The sequence below is a fragment of the Oxyura jamaicensis genome, chromosome 2, assembly GCF_011077185.1.
Source record: "Oxyura jamaicensis isolate SHBP4307 breed ruddy duck chromosome 2, BPBGC_Ojam_1.0, whole genome shotgun sequence".
NCBI lineage: Eukaryota > Metazoa > Chordata > Aves > Anseriformes > Anatidae > Oxyura > Oxyura jamaicensis.
This window is the reverse complement of record NC_048894.1, coordinates 18,996,906-19,019,568: the sequence shown is the minus strand read 5'-3', so window position 1 is coordinate 19,019,568 and position 22,663 is coordinate 18,996,906. Positions and strand designations below refer to the sequence as shown.

The 22,663-nt window shown below is 37.9% G+C and overlaps 1 protein-coding gene across 2 annotated transcripts in view; it reads right to left on the bottom strand.

The window, feature by feature from the left end:
• Positions 1–3,561: 3,561 nt before the first annotated feature.
• Positions 3,562–22,663, bottom strand: part of PIP4K2A (phosphatidylinositol-5-phosphate 4-kinase type 2 alpha) — a 108,219-nt gene continuing 89,117 nt past the window's right edge. Inside the window, exons 6-10 of one of the 2 annotated variants that reach the window (XM_035317694.1) lie at positions 21,821–21,859; positions 12,210–12,323; positions 8,640–8,883; positions 7,772–7,875; positions 3,562–5,933 (exon numbers count right to left, since the gene is read on the bottom strand). In XM_035317694.1, the coding sequence (XP_035173585.1) occupies positions 5,853–5,933; positions 7,772–7,875; positions 8,640–8,883; positions 12,210–12,323; positions 21,821–21,859 (582 nt within the window). In that variant the 3' untranslated portion in view covers positions 3,562–5,852. The remainder of the gene's footprint in view (positions 5,934–7,771; positions 7,876–8,639; positions 8,884–12,209; positions 12,324–21,820; positions 21,860–22,663) is intronic. The other variant, XM_035317695.1, reaches the window with a different exon arrangement.

Genomic DNA, 22,663 nt, shown 5'->3' with positions numbered 1-22,663 from the left:
TCCCCCAGCCAGAGTCCAAGGCGAGCCTTTCATCCACAGCTGGGGGAATGCAAACTTAATTTCTGTCAGTGCAGTAACGGCAGCTGGCCCTCGTGTTGGGTTTTGTATGCCAAGTAGGCTGGGGACAGAAGAGTGTCTGAGATTCTCTTATAATGAAATGTTTTTTATGGATCCACTTAAAAGGAAAAGAAAATAAAGAGCACTGGCCTTGGGCTACTTACGCAGAGGCAAGGGGAAACAGTGGGAATGGAGACAGGCAATGAGTTAAATCACATTCCCGTCCTGTATGGAGTTGTCAAACCACTGCAAAACATGAGGGTTTCACAAACTCCATTTACTCCAGCAGGATACACACAGCTACCTAAAATGAGCCAGTATGAATTAATCAGGCTGACTGGGAGCAAAGCAGGAACCTTTATATAAACTCAGGGCACACTGGGCAGTAACTAAAATGTCCAAAAATAGTCAGAGCACTGGGCAAGTGTAAATTTATGCTAGCTCACAAAGAAGTATTTTTCATATCTTAATTATCTATGACCGAGTAATTATTTCATGTCATATCACTGGCAGAGATGAGACTAGAAGCTTGGAGAATGGGGAATATCATTAGGAAAACAAAGATCGTGGCATCATTTGCTTTGGTAAAAAAGGAAGTGGTTGGTATTTTATTGCAACTGTAGCAACAGCTACAGCTAAGCAGTATCTGTGTGCTCCTTTTGAGACTGCATTCTGTTCAAACAGTGATCATCGCACATTCTGGGGATTAGACAGTACATGGATTACTAGGAAAATCTCAAAATACAAATGTGTAAATCTATTATAAAATGTGACTGACAATTGAGAAGCACCATTTTTTATTATTTTTATTTATTTTTTAAAATTGGGCATTAAGATGGAATAGGTCATTCTGTCTGGCTCAAACTATTTTGATTATTTTGTTAAATAAGGAAAGGAAATATTCAATTTAATATGTGCCAAAGCTAATATTTACATTGTTCAGTACATAAAGGCAGGATCGTATTAAGAGAGACTGAAAGAAGAAGAGAATAAACTGTTCTCAGGGCCCATTGTAGATAGAACAAATATTAATGGGCTTAAATTGTAGTAATGCAGAGTCAGGAAAGATATTAGAAAGAAGTCTATCTCATGTTATAGCTAGTGAGGCCTGGGAAAGGCTGGCAGAGGGAAGCCATGGACCTGCCCTCACTGGTAAAGATTAAACCACTTCTTGCCATTGTTTATCTACAGCCAAACTGCTCTGGGACAGACCATAACTCTTTCTTCAAGTCCTTGCCGGTCCTATTTTCTAATGCTTTTAAAGAGATTACTGTTAGGTTGTGATTTTTAATCTCACACAAATCATCTCCACTACTTGAAGCTGCGGCTCTCAAGCTCTTTCTATCACTTGTTCATGCACCCTCCCTCGTAGCATGGCACTGGATCTCTGATCCCTTGTGCAGCAGCCTACCATTACTATCCACGCGAGCCCAAAACCAGCACTGCTGCAGCTGCCCAGTGCCTGCTCTTTGCTACCACATTGCATTGTAGGGGGTGTGCTGATTTCCTGAAACAACAGCTGCCACAGAGAAATTAAGATGGAAAGGAAGGACTGAAGCAGATTTGTTCTCTAAGTTAACTGCTTTGTTTTCATTTCTATTCCTATTACAAGAGAAGTGTGAAAGCTTGAAAGAGACCAAGAAGCAGGGGACAGCACACACAGGACAGACACCGAGTGATGGTGGAGCATGAGAACATCAGAATGAAATGATCCCCTGTGCTGCAGTACTTGCTAACCTGTACTGCATTAGGAAAGGAGAGATAAGCACAAGGGAGTAAGCTGGAAGTTCAGATTATACATTTACATTATGTGGTTTATGTAGAAAAATTGTTTCCATGAAATGTTAATTTAAACATCTCTTTTGCTGCAGTCCCTGCATTTAACTCAGTTGGCTCTCATACCTTGAATATCATCAGTGTTTTCAGGTTTTCTTCAGGTGTGAGAGAGAAAACATTTCATCAGAAAAGATATTCTCTTCCTATGCATTGTCATATACATGCATTTCCTAAAGACAAGGGCCTTCAACTGCTCACTGGAGCCAGCAACCCCTGTCAAACACTGCTTGCCCCGAGGCAACCTCCCTGAAGAGATTAGCAATCAGTCACCCCTGGTGATGCACACCCTGCAGGAGGTCTTTGTTGGAAGGCTGGGGTGGGATGGGCAGGACAGCCACAGGTAGCTGCAGCCTTGTGAATCTCAGCTGTGTAACCGTATGGTGACAACCAAGTGTCAGCGAGGGGACAGTGCCCTACCAACAAGAGCAGTTTCTCACTAAGAACTACTGCTTCAAAGGATGGGCTAGCTTAAAATTTAAATGTACTTACTACAAAGTGAAATTTAAGCACGTCCAAAAAATCTTAGAGAAAAAGAGGAGAGCTTGATGTGGTGTAAACAAGAAGTAACACCTCAGCTGCTGAGCAGTTTGTTGGAGCATGGCTGGAACACGTTCTGGCCCATTGTGCTGGGTTTGTATATTAGAAACTTTTATTGTATCTTCTGAGAGAGGTGTCACCGAGAAGTTACCTACAACAACCCATGCACATCCATATTATAAAAGCAGCACAGGAGTGTGGCAGCCTGGACAGAGGATACTGCAGGTTTTTGAGAGTGGCTAACACAGGGAACTGGCCTGGGAGCTTGCTGTCCACCTCTAGCACAGCCAAGTAATGAGAGCAGCAGGCCTTGAGCACCACGGTCATACTGAAGCCTAAACAGCTGGAGCAGGCTTAGATTAATATTGGAGTCATCATTAAATGAGTAATTAAGAAGATTCTCCCCCCTCCCTATCACTTCACCTGCTTTTAATAGAATAGCTCCTCAACAGCCTTCCCTGTGGGGAACATTGACTTTATCATTAAGTCTGTCGGGTGTATTTTATAGGTAAATGTATTTCTGAAAATACTGTCTTGCTATGTCTGTGCCATAAACCAAAAAGAAGTAAAAAATGAGAAATGCATTAAGCGAATTAAAAGTCAGTAAGGATAAAGAAAAAAGGCACTTTTCTGCCATTTGCCTGGGCTGCACGGTGCAGGCTGCGTCATGTGCCAGAAGCCCTGACAAGCCCTGAAATGCCTGGACAGAAAGCCCTCCTTCCTCTCTGTGAATTATCCACACTTGATCCCAAGCATTTTTTTTTAAATAATTTGTTTAGCTTAAGGTCTTATTATAGCGTTATAATAATTAGCAAAGTTCTGCCAATCTTTATATCAATTAACTATTGTGGGCCATCTTCCTTTTTCTGTAGCAATACTAGGATTTAACCCATCGCATCATCACTCACAAGCCTCTGTATTTGTTCTCGGAGCACAGCCTAAACACAAAAAAGCAAAGGCTAAACATTTCAAGCCACTTAAGTAAGCATGGAAGGAGCAAGGTAAAATCTAATGCAAAAGTTTGAAGTGTCTTCTTACGTTTTCTTTATGATATAGTCTACATGCTCATTTTAACATCCCAAGTTCATCTGTAAGTGATCAGAAACGTAGTTGAAACACAAGAACAGAAGATTTACCTAGTGAGTCATCAGAGTGCTTTATTTTATAAAGCCTTGCTCATGTTTGGAGTGTAATCTAAGCACTAACATACAATAATGAGTCTTCTTTGCCCTGTCCAAATAAACAGTTTATCAACAATAATGAGTGACAAAACTGCTACACAGACAAAAAGAATGCTTTGTTGTAAATTTCTAAAATTGTCTAAAAATGTACACTAATTGGCCGCAATTAAATATTTACTCAAAGTACGTGTACCTCATTTTTAGTTCAGGGTCTCGCTGTGGCCTCCCGCTTTAAGAAGCCGCAGCGTGCTTCAGGAAATGAAACACGGGTGATAAATGTAGACAACCGGGGTGTGCAGGGAGAGAACAAAAAAAAATACCAAGCCACAGTACCAACTTATTTAAATACATACAATACAAAAGTATACACATACATTACAGTGCTGCAGACATCACTAAGTCAAATGTAACAAAAAAAAAATCCTGAAGGAAAGGTAGGGGAAAGGAGAATAAAATTAGTACACAGCAACAGGGATAGTATTGCCTTTGGCCACTGAAGAGAGTGTAATGGGTTGCTATTGTATAGGCTCCTCTGAAGTAAAACACTACATACATTATGCACAGTTGCAGGCTTAACAGCACTGACATTAGTTATGGAGAAGGCATGCTGGCACTCCTGATCTGAGTTAGAAATGATGACGGGGAGGGTTTGACTTCTTTTAAATTGCCTATAAAATCTAACAATTTCAATAAAGAAATTTCAAAGGCACAGCTTTAGCACAGTGTATAAGTAGATAAACTTTAAGCATATGTAAATTTGTCTTTCAAGCATGGAGTCTGTCAGGGAAAAATACAAGAAGAGAAGAAATACAATGTCGTGTTTTAAAAATTTTAAACAAGTTAAACATGATCAGCACAGTTTTAGGCAACGTACTATACAATCGGATTTGAGTAGATGGTAGGACAGGCCATTTTGTTGACGAAAGACGACCTTGGGAAGAATCCCTCTGCAATAACCTTTCTCTTTTTATTGTAAAAGAGTCTATCACGGAGGTGAGCGAAACATTCACTTCAGTACACTACTGCACGTTACACCTTGGAAGATGACAAACATTACTTCATTTGTACTGCAAAATAACTTTACATGTAAACTCAAAAATCATATATTGTACACAAGTCTGAAATTCAGAAATATCCCTGCTTTCCTAATAATGTAAACAGTAAAATTCAGGGTTAATTTTTAGAGGGATAATCTATAATAAAATACCACTGTTTAAACAGTACAACATAAGCATTTAAACTTCAAATTCCCATTAAATTACAAGAGAATGGAGCTTCTATCAGTATGCACATCTCTCGTGGGCGAAAGATGTAGCTACTATTGCCCAAAACTATGCGCTTCTTCAAACAAGCTTTTTTCCATTGTAACATTATTAGTTCCTATATTGCAAGAATATAAAACAAATGAAAACTTCAGGTAACAAAGTAAAAGAAGCAAGGTTTTTCCCTTAACATAAGTTTACTGTAGCAAAAATGTACACACAGCATGAATTACATGTTAGCTCTTCGTAAGATAAGAGACATCAGCTCTCAGGTGTCTGAAAGCCTGAACTTCCTGATGCAATGTGCTGAAAAAAAAAAAAAGGAAAAAAAAAAGGAGATAGAGGGAAAAAACAAAAAGAAAAAAAAAGAAAAAAAAGAAAGAAAAAAAAAAACCCAACTGCAATGAACCTGATGGGAAAAGCCTCCGGCACCAAGTGTTTACTGTTGCAGCTGTTTTTTAAGGAGTGCCAGTGTGCATGGTGTAAGTGTAACATTCGCAGTAAGGTTTTTATTATTATCATCATCATCATGAATACTGTCATGTATCTTTTAGTTCAAAAAATAAACTGATCCACAGTTTACAATTTGATATCAATATTGTAGATTTAACATGCATTTACTCTTCCCCACCCCCACCCCACACCTCTTTGCTCATTTATTCCGTTTCAGCTGGTAGCATCAGAGTATGACTGTCACAGTGCACTCTGAGTAAGCTGTTCTATTTATTTAATTTAATTATTATTATTATTTTTTTTTTTGCACACACAAAAGAGTCAGAAATAGCTAGAACTATGCTGGGAATATCAGGCAGCTGTTAAAGCGAGTATTCCACCCCACTTCAGTCATCTTTGCCAGCAGATGTAAACAAAGGGGTTGCTTTCTGCAAGATGAGCGCTTCTCTGAGTTCCTTTTTTCCGTACACTTGTAGCCACTGCTGTTGTCCCCAGGTCTTGTGTCTGTCCCATGTAACATGATAGGTTACGTCAAGATGTTGGCAATAAAGTCCAAGAAGCGCTTTGAATACTGTTCAGGATTAACGGTTGAAATTTCTGCACCAGCCTACACGGAGAATTGGGAGGGATGAGGAAAGAAGGAAGAACAAGTGTTTTATTTGATGCTTTGTCATGGACAGTGTTACTTAATGCACTTCATTTGCAGTCTCAGAACCAGGTACTATACATACAAAATCTAATGATCCCTGCAAACACAATCTTAAGGATGCCTCTCCAGGCTCCATGCCAGGACAGGGATGCTTGTATGGTGGTTGGTGCTCACCACCATAACCCTACAACATCCACCTTCAATTTCTGAAGAGCATTCTTTACTTTGCTTCTCTTTACTTTCACTGTACTTCAGTCTCCTGTGTAATTTCTACTGCACTCACTTAACCACACTACCCACAGATTCTAGTCTCTTGAGCAGCGGTGTCTTCATGCTGAGTAGACTGAACTACTGTAGTCAGATCTGGTGTGTCACTACTTGCTTAATGCGTACTGCTATCTGAATACTAATTAATTAACCTGCTTTGGAATACAAGGTAACAATGAGTAACATTTTTTCAACAAATATTCATCTAAACCTGTACTCCCTGAAGAAGCTGTACAATTGCTACTTCAATGAGGTCATAATTTCATTCATATTTTTTATTGGACATTTTCAGAGAATTAGTCATTTATATTAGTCATTAATCATTTATATTTATATTTCCTCATTTTACAGAAGGGAAAAAATGCATGCATGCAATTACTGAACAAACTTCAGTGTCAGGTGGCTGAGGATGAAGACAGTAAAAGAAACAAAATGTTTACACGAAAGTAACGTTCTGTAGTAAGCTCTAATCACAGTCAGCTTTCACGATCATAGCTGCTATTTACAATATTCCTTTACCCCTTATTTAAGCCAGAAGCATGATTTTTTAAGTCTGCTACATTCAATGTTAATTAGTAATTGCCAGATAATGGTCTGCATCAACTTTCATCTGCTTTGAGAGCACAGAGATTAATGAGCACATTGTTTTGGAGAGACAGAAAACACTTTCTGCAAGCCTGTCCAGGGCTTATTGCTAAGCGTTCTAAATCACCTTCTGTTGGAAACTAAAAAGCTCTGAACTCTTTGGTTCACCCCTCCCGCCAGTGCCCTGATCCTTAGATCCTTAGATAGAGGTGGCGCTTTAGCCTCATAGATGATTAAGCTCTTTTTAAAGAGTTTATGAAATTTGAACCTTAAATCACTATATGGTGATAATGGAAGATACCAATCTTAATTCTCTAAGACTGGGCTGCTTCACCATGATGCTTTGGTTTCTGCTGCTGGACAGCAATTTCAGTCAAAAATAAATTAATGGCAGCCAAACGAAGCCTTCACTGAATGGTATCCGAGTATTTGATATGTACATTTTATACTTAATTTTGTATAGTGGAGTTTTTAAAATGTATTTTTTTAATGAAACCTTGTAAAGTGAGCCAAATTATATGCTGGAGAATTAACTCTCAGCAGGCTATACCCAGTAATGAAACCATCACTAGGGCCCTGCATCTGGAATAAGATTCACAACAGCTTTCTCAGAGCTGCCTACTAGTACAGGTGTCTGGTGAACAGCTTTGTTTGCGAGAATAAGGTGCATCACATGAACACAGGACAGAGCCCTACATAGGCAGCATCTCATTAGTCTTCATTATTGGTAAGAAATATGTGTACAGCTGAAAAGGGAATTTTACTTGTAATATGTAATGTGTAGCATTTAATCTATACTTTTGTATTACTTATGAAACCAGGAAAAAAACAATTTCCCCTTTCCACAGATTTCCTGGACTGTGCTATATCAGTGTACTAAACAACAAAAATGCAGAACTATAAATGGTGTCAGACAAAAAAAAGAAACACCAACAGGTACTTACCCCATGCTTTACCGTTTTTGCAGCATGGGCAGCTTTCTTTTTTGCATCATAATGAGTAAGAATGTCAATAATGGCCATAAAGTATATTTCCTTCCTAGGTGCATCTGCAAAGAGCAAGTACATGACAGTAAGAATGACTTCTGAGACATCTTAGTCACGAGTCCTCCTTCGAACAAAGGAGACTTGTTAAAGACCAGTCAGCAGCTCAGGCAGGTTAATGTCAGTCAGAATCACAGTTCTATAAAAACCACAGACTCAAGATATTATTGACTGAGACTTTAACTGCACTTGTATATGTTTCAATCCCCCCTGAATGAGTGTAAAATAAAATGCCAGCATACAGAAATACGAATTATTGCTCACTTAATGTGGATTTCAAGTTCCTTCATGGTTATGTAAACAAGTAGGGAAAAACTAAGTTTTTTTTTATGAAAGGTAGTGCTTCCGAGTCAAAAAGAACATACATACTTTATTTATAAATAAGAACATGTATTTATCAAATGCTGATGAAAAAATAAACAACTTTCCTGTCTTGAACAGCTGCTGAGAACTGCGGTGTCTGAATAGATAAGCCAGTATATGGGCTGATCGTGCAGTAGGTGAATTACTTGACCGCACCCCCACACATCACAATACTTAAGAAACTTGTTCAGTACCAAAGATGAGCATTATAGATGTCTTCTGCTTTCACCAAACAGCTTGGTGAAAAAGTTTGGTGTTTACTTACACCAAACAGCTTCCGATTTCCTCTCCTGCGGAGAGAATTTATATTGTACAATGTAACTTTGCCTTTATGTGGTTGTGAGATGTTAGGATTCTGGTGCAAGAATCAAAATATCTTAACGTGCAAATGTTTATTACTGCTTACTTTCATGGGATTTTATTCCATAAACATCAATAGCTGGATCAAATTCCCCCGGAGCCAAAGGCAGCGAGCTGTTCAGCGTATTTCCTGGGCTGTCTGGAGGAGTTCCAATAGGGTGGGTCCCATCACTTTCACCTTCGTCTTCTCCATCGTTCTCTTCACATTCTACTTCTTCCTGTTCAGCTCTTTCAACATCATGAATTCCAACCAGCAAGCTGTAGTCCATGAGTTTTAGCTGAGCAAGGAACTAGGAAGTGATAATAAGCAATTTATCAATATCACAGAAAAATGTAAGAGCAACTTTCAAATACAAGAAGTTACACGATGATGCCATCAGTTCAGAATGTCAGTGCTTCTGAGAGGAGCAAAATGGAGGATTAAGTGATAAAGCTAGTAAAAAGATACTTGGATTTATTAAGATCCACTAACAGCACACAGGTCACTTGCAACTTAGACTGAAAAAAACTAACTGTAGGACACTCTCCCAATATCCTCAGGGAAAAGTAATTTTTCGTGTGGTGAAGACCAGTGTCTGTCACTCCACTCTGGTGTTTTAATTAGGGCTACTCTGCTAACCGCTCAGTGCCACACCAGCCTCCGTGCATCAGGCTCGTGGGCTGCTAGAGCTGGTGCTACGTCTGCCTCCTCACGCCCTTTTCAGCCTTGCTAGGGAATCACTCAAAAATGTTTAAATATTCCTGCAGTGGAACCATAGCGAAGGTTTACATCAAGAAGAATGGAGCGGTGCTATATTCTCTTCAGAGTGAAAGGCTCCCAATGTAAGTTACAAAAACAAAATGTGAATGAAAGGGTATTTTTGAATAGAGGATAAAGATGGGAGTTTGAAGAAAACTGGAAAATGAACACTGTTGCCACATAGACAAATTGTTATTTCAGTTGAGTGGAACAGAGTAAGGCAGGAAAGTAAGAGAGGGAGATGAAAATAAGAAATGTATAAAAGCAAGAAGAAGGGATAAACAGTTCAAGGGGTGAGGGGCAGGCAGGGCAGCGCCGTGCTGCAGCTTCAAAGCGATCCTGGGATTTTGAACTTGCCATAGGATGACCCGTGGAGCCTCTGCTTACGATATGCACAGAGAGAGCCTGAAAACACAAATTGTTTCAGCTTTTAGAAGCTCTAAAGGGCTACAAAACAGAAGTTAGAGCAGACCAGAGGAGAAGGGATTTAAGCCAGACTTCAGAATAGCGGCAGGGATAAATGAGTATAAAAACACTGGGAAATAAGAAATGACAGTCAAAATCCTGATTCTGAGAAGAGAGAGGAATCAGAGATAACAACATGACTCTGAATTCAAGTGCTAGAAATACATTACAAAGAATGAGATTGAGAAGAGGTTTTAAGAAGAAAGAAGAAATTGGTTTCTAACCATTTCAATATAATAACGCAGGAGATTGTTCACAAGACTCAAAGCGATCTGAGCTGGAAGATATGATATACAATGATATACAAGATGAACAGATGAGATTGGCCAAAGGCGATGGAGTGGAAAGTGGAGGAGTGGAAAGACTCCAGGCACATCATTAGGTACTTGATAAATATCGAGAGAGAGAGGAGAAAAACCTACCAATAACCACAAAAAATAGCATGAAAGGGAGCAGACCCTTGGGAAGAAGAGTTAACTGCAAATTAGAAGAAAATGGGTCTTGGGGGAAAAAAAAGTGTGCTGCTGATGACAGCAAAAAGATTTAGGAAGATCAGCACAAAGAAAAGATCATCTGATTCAAAGTGGAAAAAATATCCTGATGTGCTTATTCTCAGGACAGTTTCAGTGGGACGAGACAGCAGGAAAATGAAGCAGGAATGAACTGAGAAAAGTCACGGACAAGAGGCCACCAAAACAGCAGCAATGTGACTGTTTAAACACAAGAAAGAGATGGAAGAATCAATTGTGGGAGAAAAACAGTACAACAAAAATATTTAATGACAAAAAAGAATGGATACCAAGTCATATAATTTAGCACTCTACTCCATAATATGTTTAACTTTAAATACTGGCTCATAAGATACTCATATGCTAAGTGCTGTGCATTTCTTTTCATTGTGGTAAAATCAGAGTGTCTAACATTGGGTACAAACTGCATGCTATTAGTCTTCTGACAAGGGCAGAAGGACCCATAACAGCAAAACAAGGCTGAGGAATAGGTTGCTGTTGTTAAAGCCAGGTGTCAGATCACTTCACACTAGTGGTCTACATGTATGTTTAACAACGCTCTGTATAAATTTCAAAACCATAGAACACAGCCTCTCAAGACATTATCTGGAATCTGCCATTGTATTTACAATCCAGTAAATGATGTAGAAGATAGCACACAGTCCACATTCCGCAGCTATAAAGTATCTTCTCTATTCCTTGCACATGTTTAAGATCTTGTCTGCAATCTACTTAACGTAAAAGCTTTAGTCAGCAACTGCAGTATGTTAAAAGGGCACAAAGTTTAGCTCAAATATACCTATCTCTAGAGCGGTGACATTGACAGAGCAGTTTCCAGTGCAATGCTCCAAATATAAAATCAGCACATACTGATATTTCACAAAATACTTACGTTTTCATAATTATCATCATCATACATTTCTCATCATTATGATAGTGGAAAATTAGATTTCTTCAAAAGCAAATTATTGCAAATTCTAAAGTTCCAGTATTTTGTGCAACTACTGAGCTTTTGAACAACACTCAGACACAGATCTGAAGAACTAGACGAGTCAATTCACAGAGCCATTTTGATATAAATAGCTGAAAGCATTATTAAGTCACAGAAACATTCTGCTATCATGTCTCTTCCAACAAGGCAAACAGATTTTAGGCTTTGAGTATAGGGACTGCAAAATACTGTGCTTAGTGATAATATTTTGAATGATGGAAACTGAAGCCAAGTTATATGAACTAGACAACCCAAAATTTAGTTTACTTGTTGAGTAGCTAAATCAGTTATAGTAAATATTACATTAAATTCATATAGTAACACTTTTCTATTAACTATTGACTACATTCAGCCAATTACAAATTTATGATATGACTGTGCCGTGCTGAGTCCACCTGCTGTACACAAGCTTCTGAGGCACTCAGTCCTGCTGATACAAAAGAAGATTTAAGACTGGATTACTAATATGAAGCAATACAGCATGCACAACTGTAAGCAGGGGAAGCTACATTCTCTGTTACAGACTACAGTCCCTTTACAGCTCCAGCTTAAGTCAGGTAGTCTTGGTGTACCTCCACCTGTAAAATACAACCAGCAATACTCACCAGGGGCATTTGGAGGTACTATGCTTGTAAAGCACTTATGTACCAAGTAGTAGTACCTTCAGTTTAACATCACATCATCAAGGCAGGGACAAAGGATGGCAATCAGCTATGCCATCAAGCCATTTATCACATCAGCAAAAGTAGTGATCAACTCCTGAAAGTTTAAATTATGTTTCATTTAAAACAGTCAGTGCTTATAGACTTGCAAACAAGAGCTTTCATTTATGAATTACAGGTTTGGTTTCCTGGGCTAACTGTAATTTGGCACACATTCTTACTGCATAAAACTGAACAGGTGCACTCTTACCTCAACGTCCTTCTTGAGCTTCTCAAGGAACATCTTTTTGTTATTTTCATCAATGTGAATCTTTTGGCCATCATTAATAAAATCATTGTCTTTGAATGTCGGCAACTCTTTGGCCTAAAATAAACAAAAACTACCGTAAGAGTCAGAAGGCAAACAGAAGCACATTCAAGTTGCTGGTTCAGCATGGGTCCAGAGCAAAAGCTTCCCCAGCCCCACCAGAGCTAACCCCTTCAAGCCTCCCAAAATGCAGAAGGCTCTCCAAGGCCCAAAAGAGGGCATTAGCGAGCTGTCACAGCTGAAAGCCCCACCACTGCTTCTGCAGTTGAAGCAAACACACCTCCACTGCATGCAGCTGTTCATAACTGCAAACAGAAACCCGTTTCCTTAGCTCATCCATGCTGTGAGTAGCCTAGAAGGTATACGTTTACTGGGAATTAGGTTAATTTTAGTGAGACAAAATATCAAACTCAGCACTTCATTTGCATCTAACCTTCAAGTCCATGCTTCTTCCAAGATGTCATTTGTCAAAGTGACTGACAATAAGTGAAGTCGAAACACAATCTGTACCTCGTAACAAAGCACTTCTGCACCAGGTCTTATAGATTTAGCCAGATTGGATTACATTTTATGTAGCCACCTCAACGTTTCTAAGTGCCTAATACCAAATAACTGTTTATAAAGTATCAAGTGAACATGAATTATGTAATGCTGCGTAGAAGTGGTGAATGTCAGAGAAGACCGCTGCCTTTTAAATATGTAATTAAATATTCTTGTGATGGGAGCATTAGTTGAATATCTTCATCTTTAACTCTCCCATGAAACGATTTGCAACAGCATTAAGGAAAGCCAGAAAGTCTCACATGAGCACTGCAGATAGAGTAACCACTGGTTTTAGCACTAAGACCGTCAAATGGGCTCTGTTTTCAGAGGGCAATGACTGAAAGCTTTAAAAGCTTTAAAGAGACAGCAAACCAACGTAACAAGCAAATACCCAGTTTCTCCGGGGTATTTGGTCAAGCAACCCAGAAGTAATAGTAACTTCTGCAATCAGAGACTTGAAAAAATTTGCCCATTAAGACCGATGAACAGCCTTTCTCCCTGCCCTCACCTTTAATAAACATTAGAGAAGAAAAGGGTTTGTTTACGAAGGAAATGTTGCAGAACACCTGAGCGTTAGTCTTCATATGCAAGTCTTTCCACTAGCAATGGAAGGCAGCTAGCAGCAGGCTGCTGGAATGGCCTCCAGGAGTTTAATCAGTAAGACATTGCTTGTAAATTTAACATGGACAGTAATTTTTCTTTATAAGTTTACTTTATTTCTACAACACAGTAAGTGAAAACATCACCAAGGTACTTTTCTCCCAAACGTGTGTCTTGGAAAGCACAGCATTATAACGTGAGTATCAGAGCAGACCCTGCAATGCCTTTCTGCATCTTCCCAGTAGGCAGAAGTTCTTGCTGCTGTTGGGCTGTGCACACAAGTGGCTCAGTTCCCTGACTGTTCAAACTTATTTTCTTGGACCTGGAATTTATAAATTGCTGAAGATCCCACCATGCTCCATTTGTTTAGAGAAGTGACGCTTCTCTTCCAATAACTGCCCCGAACATTTAAACAGTTTCATAAGATTTTAGTAGCTATTAATCCATGTTAAATCCATTGCACCTATGAACTTTGCAAAAAACTAAGGCCCATGCCTCGCTGCCCTGAATCATTACCGCATCACGTCTAGAATTTTATGATGTATTAGAATACCCTCTAGTGTTGCTCCAGAGACTCCGTCTATTTTAGCTGAAAAATAAGAGGAAAACCCCGCCTCAGGCAGCTGAGATGGAAGCAGAGCCGTGTGTCCAGCCCACACGGCTTCCCTGCACCAGCCGCTCTGGAGTGCGCTGCTGCTTCGCTCACAGGCACCGTTAGGTGCTCCTTAAAGCAAACAGCGAATTGTTTACTGCTCTGTGACAGCACGGTGGGCATCGATTTTCCTTCTGGCCTACACAGTAAGTGGTTTAGGATGAAGAGAAGGGGAAATATCAGATAAGCATTCTGGACTGGCAGCTGCAGGGATTATCGTACGCGATTGAGCAAACTGCCCCACAGCCGAGGGCTAACTCTGCAGGGGTGGGGCTGAGGATCCAGGGATGCTGCCAAGGCCAGGGGATGGAATCCAACGCGTGGGATGCTGAAGAATGGAGAGGAGATTTGGATGAATTAATTTAGGCTGGAACAATAATGAAAAGAATGCAGGAAGCCAAACTCCCTTCCCTTTTAGCACCAAACTCACTGAAATGTCCTTATCTTAGATTATCGTTGCACCTAGTATATCCCACCAGGCAGAGGTTAAAGTGAAACAAGCCCATCGATTCGGAAAAAAAACCCTATTTAATGCTGTTTGAAACTGGGGGAGGCAAGGAGGAAGGATGTGCCTGTGGTTAAGACACTGACATGTAGGTTCAGCGCCAGGCCCTGCCGCAGGCTTCCTGCACAACGCCGGAGCAGCTGATGAGACCCTGCTGGGGTGGGAGGGGAGGCGCGCTTTTCCTCTGAGGGCAGGCCTGTCTTCAGTTAAAATAAACCTAAATTGCAAACAGCATTTTTGGAAGATATTATGATCCAGTAGCGCAGGTACCACACGCCACTCTCACCTTGCCAATTAGCTATTTTTAATAAAACTGAGCTACCAAATCTGACACAGCTGCATCTTTTGCCTGTCATCACAAGGCAACGGGCGCTCCCAAGGACGTACAGGGCAGTGAATCAGCTCTCCCAAAAGCTGGACTCTTACCAGCCTTGTAGCCTCCCCCGTCCTCAGTAATCACCCTGAGGATTTTTATCTGAGGTCATGTTTCCTCACCCAAACACCCAGAGCAGCAAAGACTTGGCAAACATGGACCAGAAGAAATCAAAAGCCAAAACTGACGCAGGGAAACAGAAAGGAGGAAGTAAAAGCAGCAGGTACAACATAAGAAAACAGAGCTAAAAAGCTATGTGTCAGCGGTTGTTCTCTCACCACATTACTTGTATGATGCCTCCCAGCCTGGTCTATTCCTTTACTAGACAAAGCTTTTTTTTTTTTTTTTTTTTTTTCCTTTTTCCTTCTTATTTTTTCCTGTGCTAGGCAATGTAACTCCACATTTACTTAAATCTTAATAGCCCTAGGGTACTGTTGCAATACTAAATAGTACTCTTGACAGCCAGCACAAGTAGCAATTCTAGTAGCACTTATACTGAAATTAATGGCTTAAAGTTAATTTGTGAATTTAGGAATTAAAGCCCATGAAATATGCAACTAGGAGGAGCTCTAGTAATTATTTAAAATTTTTCATGTATGTATTCATATTGAAAAATTCAAACAGACATTTTCCTCTTATGCACTTGAATAAATACAAAGAAAACCACATTATGGCAGTTTGAAACACTATCTGAATGAAAAAAAACGAGACTTTGCTTTAATGAAATAATTGATATGATCAATTTTTAATGAAGTCTCAAATATTTCCAATGAAGCAAAATCCTTGTTGGAAAAAGATTCTCCTAGAATGTAATTCATTATAATGAACATATTACTATCATTAAAGAACTAAATATTTCAAGAGCTGCACAGGAGATGAACAACTAACTACTTCCACAAAATTAATAATAGATTTTCTTTCTGAACCACCTCCATCATTTTTAATCCCCTATTTGATGCAAGGAAGGCACAATAGATTTTACAAATATGAAGCATTTATTTACTAAAAAAGCATGCTACCAACACACTTCAGGTTTGCATTCTAAAATTTGCCATGGTCACAGACAATTTTAACGACAGGAAAGTTTTACTGTCTTTCAAAAGGCTGAAAAAGAACAAAGGTTTCTTTGACTAAGAAGACAGAATATGTAAAGCCAGATACAAAAACTAAAATTACTGTGAAACAGTCCACTGACTTAATGTTTTTGTAAAAAAAATACTGAAAGGTAAGAACCAGAGGTAAGGTTTAATTTCAGTGTGAACAAGGATCAAGTTTTTGCATATTTCTTATAGGTCTCAATTCAGCGTATTAAATATTAATATCTTAATATTAAAATGAAGATTTTTTTTTTTTCCAAAGGGATTTTTGTACATCATGACCTAGAATAATGATCTTGGCTAGTATTAATGCTGATATTTTGGAAGAAGTTTGCTAAAATACCTGTGGAACAGCTAAGTTTGAGAGTAAGTCTTTGACTGGAGAAGGAGAAAAGTCTAATTAACTTCACAACCTGGCAGCAATTTCTCACCTAGCAAAAGCAAAGATCAGATTGTAGGAGAAATGTTGCATGGTAATCTTGTTTGTTCGGAACTAGTCACCAGCTAAGCTATTCACACAGCTAGTAACTGGCACACAGTTTATAACTTTTGGAAGTGGTATAGAACATCTGCCAGGAGTGATGTTCCACACCCTAGGCTTCTTTTCACAGCAAATGGCTCCCATGCACTTAAAAAAATAATGTTTTATATTAAGTAAGTTAGATTAGCTTCAAATTTACAGTGCTTACCAGCATACACAGCACTTAAAAATGGTACATGTAGTTTGCAACAATTTAGCACAGGTAGTTTTGAACTGAGACGAAAGTCTGAGGTCGCCAGATCCACAAGAACGAAGAGTAACTGAAGCCTCCTGTGGAAGTCTGCAGCATTTGGCATCATGGGAGTGCAAATGGCAAAGGAAATAGAGATGTAACCCCAAAAATGGGATTTGAGAGGGAACACTGGAACAGTTTTAAGAACTACCAGAGAGGTTTATGTAGGACAAAAGATTGTGCAAGAAGTTGGATTAGGAACTCAAGCATGTACCAGAATAGTAGCTATACAGCTTTTAAATGCTCAGGGAAATGCATGCACAATTATCCCTAAAGTTAATGTTTTCCTACTGCAAAAAAAACATGCAGCATAAAATGCAAGACAATGATGTCATTTTTTTTAATTTTTATTTTTAAAATTAATATATGGAAAACAGACTTTTAAACAAATAAACAAACAAAACCCCAAAACCAACCTAACAAAGGGAAAATAATGACTTGTTTTGAAAAACAGCAAGGGTTAGTGTCATGTGAAGGCTGAACACTGAAAAAGGAATCTGAACTCTGAATGTTTATTGCTATCTTTGCAATGTATTGCAGTGTAAAGTTATAAACTCTGTATATGCCCACTTTAGATTCATTTCACAGAGAAGACATGCTTCACACCTGTTGTGTGAGATTGGCATATAAGCAGATTGAAATCATTAAAAGAAATAAGTCAAAAATGCTGTTCTAGCATTAGCAATTTTAAATCAGCAGGAAAAAAAAAAAGAAAAAAAAAGCTCAGTTTTGAGGATGATCTACCTTGAATCAAATTTTACCTATTGACATCAGAAGAAAAAGGGTAAGCTTGTAAAAAAGTAAACTTGCTGCCATGCGCCTGTGCCAAAATCCTAAAAGAAAAGTTGTCCTCTCAGAAATCAGGCAAGTTAAGTACAATATGTTATAATGTTATGATAAAAAGTTATGAAAAGAAGTGGCTTGTTTTATCTAGCAGCATCTCCCAATCTAATGATCAAAACTATGTATTTTGCATACAATTCAACTAAAACATAACATAATAGCTGTTAACTATAGCATTTTTTTTCCAAACTTCATTAGAAAATTCTTTGTTCAGATAAATTTTGTCATTTTTATGCATTTATGTGTTATGAAAAAACGTACCACAGAGGTGGCAATGCAACCAATTCTACATTAATTTCAAGACATACAATTATCAGTCTATGACATTCACCAAGAAAGGTGAAATAGGGTAGCCTTCACATTAGTTAGGTTTTATTTTTCTTATTCAAATTTCCATCTGAGTTGCTCACTCTCTAGCAACATCCTAAAGTTCTTTGTAAGTACAAGTATACTCAGCTGTAACTGCTAATTTGATGTGATACTGAAAGTGCAGCATAATTACGGACAGACCACCAGGGGAGTTCTGCATTATCCTTGTTTCACTTAAGAGGGCAAAATTGTCCAAGGAATGAATAGAAAATGCCCACTACTATTAAAAAAAAAAAAAAAAAAAAAAAAGTGAGAGAGACAACTAAAGAGTAAAAAAATAAAGGAGCAGCTGTCAGAACTTGACAACTGTTGAAGCATACTGTTCTTTTTAAATTCAAGACATCTGTAAGTGCATGTTATGATACTTGTTGCCAAGAAAGTGATGCCTTTATTATTAAAAATATCACTTATAATGCAAATGAGAGGAATTGTGTGTTAAGGTGAAATCTTGGGGATGGAGCTTGTCTCCACACTGATTATCATAAAATATTGAAATGACAGTTTCGGAGTTTATCATCAATATGTTGGGATGTTAAACAGTTGAAAACAGTCAAAAAGAAGATAAACTGAGAACGGGACCGACAGTAACATTCTCAGAGTCATTCCAGTCAGCTTTTCTTCCTAAAAACTGTTTAAAATGTTTGAATCTTAATACCTATTTGACACTACAAAAGTCAACAGAGAAATATATATATATATATTTTTCCAATTTCTTACTTTATGGTTTATTATTTTTTTCTGCATAATTGACCACCTCTTATTTGTTAACTAAATAACAAAGAGTAGCTTGGTAGGAAAAGATTCAAGAACATCAAAATGTTAGCCTTTTCAAAGTAATTTATTTTAAATTTGCAATCTGTGTTAGAAAATGACTGAAAGACCTGCTTTTCTGTTTTCAGGGTTTACAGTTGCACAACTGTAAAGGATGCCAACACACTATGCTCAATATTCTGAAAACCATTTGATTATTTGAATACTGGTATTTCAAATTACTTAAGAGCCCATTAAAAACTACAGCATTGGCAGACCTTTTTAGCCCTATATTTTAGCACCAGAAGCTTCCTGTCTTTTATTACTTTTTTGTTATTCAGGTGTGAGGAGCAATGGCTATCTTTATAATATCCAGTTAATTAATGGTGCCATTAATTGGATTTCTATTGTTATTTATTTCATTTCAGGGCAATATTAATAAATTGATGATTTAACTTGCCTCTGGCTAAAAGTTTGCTAATAAGCTGCTACACCAGATAGATATTTAAGATTTTTTTTTTTCTAGAAGAGCAGTTGAAGAGCAGTTTCTTCCAGCTTAGGAGATTTCAACACAATCCTCCAAGTCTTCAATGTAGTGACATGCAAAAACACATCTCCTGATAGCAGATCTTAGCACTGCTTATATAGCTTCAAAAACCAAGATTTCTTTGTCTGTTCATATCACTAAACATAAACATTTTATTTAATATTAAAAACTGCACTTTAGAAATACTTGAAGAAGTTTATGCAAGTAAACTAGTGCCTATGGCAGGAGAGATTCAGATCACAATAAAAATGACTGTTCCAAACATCTACAATGAAGACAACTTGTTAGTACATTCTTCTGACCCTTTCTAGATCAAAAGATAGATTCAGAAAGTTACACAGAAAACACATAATAAGCAAAATATTATTTTTTTATATATGTTTTAATAATATATTATTTTTTATTTTCCTTGGAATAATCTGCAAGATTCTTTCTTAAAGTGTTTGTAAAATTTTGTTCCCTCTATGAAGTTAGCAGCCTATCCAATTCATTCTCTTGCTCAGAAATGTTTGTTCTGATCAGTAGCTTGTCGCCTCCTGTCGCCGTATTGACATTTGAGGGGAATTATGAGTAATAAAAATCTGTTCTAGGAGCCTGAGACTGTTTGCTTACAGCTTTGATAGGCTTAACATATTTCTGCCTCCAAGAAATCAAATTCTTTGAAAAGAAAATGATGTCTGAAACTTAAGCTATCTGGAGAATTTGGGGGAGCAATTTTTTGTATATCTTTCATATAAATATGAAATGGAAGAGAAGGCTTTAGACATATTGAAGTTCATAGGAATTTTGTCACTGGCCTCACTAAAGTTAGAATTTCATATTACATATGGAGAATAATTTCTCTATATAGTTATACAAAAATATACAGCTTAGTTTCAACTTTGCTATCATCAACTCCAGAAGTAATTTTGCTGTGGGAACAGAATTAAGGCAGTGCTTCTTTCAGGTTCTCACTTAGTTTACTAACTATGTAATATCTATGTATTATTATTTATTTATAATTATGAGACATAGTCCTAAAACTCCTCAAAATATCTGTGTAGTATCACCTTTTGTATAGCTGAATATGTGTAATATTGTTAAATTTTACATGATTATTCCAAGTATTAATTATAATCTGAAGTAGTCCCACCCAAATAATTTGCGCTCCTCATTTATACCACATTGTTTTAGTACTACCAGCAGAGGTTTTCAATGACAGTAGGTATCACTTGCAAGATGCTGAAGGGTTAATCTCTTTGCTTCAAAAACACTAGAGTTGTGCTATTAAACAAGAACAAAAATAGACCACAAGAAAAGAATGAAGACCATTCAAGACATGATCTTGAGGGCCTAGTACAGCAAAGGAGAGCTAACACAGATTACTGCAACTGCAATTGGCATTTGGCACATGTTAGTTGCATAATGCTGGAAGAAGAATTTAAGTGTTGAGTCATACCTTAGGAGGAAGTGGAAAAACTTAGCACATAGAGTTTTTCTTGCAGCTAGAACTGCAGCACTGACAGCTATTGCATGCCCCTTACCCCTTACTGTAGTTGTATGATTCACAGAAGAGTTAAAGAGGCGGGTATGGTGTGACTAATGCTTAGGATAAAAACAAGTGTTCAGAATGGAATTTTGGGACAAAACAAAATGAAGTCTCTTAAGCAAATTGCTGAATGATCTTATGCAACAGCATAATTCAGAAGGAATATGGAAAACTTAAGAAAACTAGTGGTATGGGTTCCTAGACTTCACTCAAAATTTGGAAATCTAAGAAGTCTTACAGAACAGAGACTATATCCCACCTTCAATTATCTGCAGAATCTTTAGACAAACCTCTCCTCAAGTGCCACTGGTGTATTTCACTGGAACCTCAGATAAATGTTTATTTTGAGAATGTTCAATTTTCCAAATGAACTGAAGTTGGAGATGGAGACAAACAAAGTGACCAACTTCCTTTTAGAGCAAAGTTCCAGCTACAGAATTTGAGGGAGAATTGCTCTCATTATACCTACATATACATCTAAGTCTGTCAGTTGTTGGCTTGTTTATACAACCTTTATATACCAAATGGTTCTCAACAATTCAAGGTTTGATTCAACTTTGCATTCACATTAGAAGTGGTGCCATGTCACATTTTTCCATTAACTGACATGGAGTGTCCATAAATCTCTACATTAACAAGCAAGAAAAAGAAGATGAAGAAGCAAGAAGAAAGAGAATGAAGTTCTTGATGTTTTCCTACCACAGGGCAGGCCCTGAAGAAACTAAGAAGAGAAAAAAGGAAAAGGAGGAGGTAGAGGAGTGGCTCACTTACCTCTGAAATTTCAACACCATTGCAAACCAATAGTCAAAGGTCTGCAGTAAATATGGGAAAGATAAAGGAGGGAATAAGGTAGAACTCAAGAGGGGAGAATATGAGAGAAAACAAAGAAAAGGGGCAGAACAGCACTGATTATGCTTGTCCTGACACTAGCTAGCAGTTTAGATAACTGAATAGTAAACAGAAATGCACCATACCTTTTCTTTGTCACTGGCTTCTCGAGCCACAGTAGAGCCCTGAAACAGAAAAAATGGATCTAAAAATGTGCATATGTCAGAAACTAATTTGAAATCGTTACGATAACAGGTCAAAAAGTGGATGAACTGCATCTTCTGAACTCGAGAGCTGTTTTAAAGAAAGGTGACACAGGAGGTAGAATGCCCATAGCACTGAACTTCTGCCATCACTTGAAGAAGATGTATCATGAGAGAAGAAAGATGGATTAAATCCTAAAATGCTCTACATCTATTTTCCCCCGACTGTTGGGTTTTCTTCCTCACCTCTCACCCTAATCTTGAGATAACCTTGGAAGTTCAGTTGGCTTGGCAGACTTCTGATCTTTTTCTGCCAGTTTAGCAGTATAGCTGTGGAATAGCCTATTCTATATAGTTACTTGGACATACGTAATACACATTTGAAAAGGATGTCACAATATAAATACATATAAATATTTAAAAAGATAATGAAGTGTAAACAAGAACAATGTACCTCAGTGCAAATGAAGTCAAAAGAAGAGATGAGATCAACAGTGGTTTCACAAGATTTACAGTGTTTGCCAGTGGCATCTTGGATATTTTAAAATACTAGTTATAATCATTAAAAAATTAAGTAAGTAATATGGTGCTTTATGAATAAGCTTTAAGTGACCAAAAAATGGCTGTATATATTTCCTCTCATTTTTTTGGAGCAGGACCACACCTTTAAGTACCCAGAGTTTATCTATCATAATAGCAGTGCAAGAAATAATAACTATAGCTATATCTTCATTAACTCAGTAACATGATAAATTGGATATTGATAGATGGGTAGATCAGCTCTCT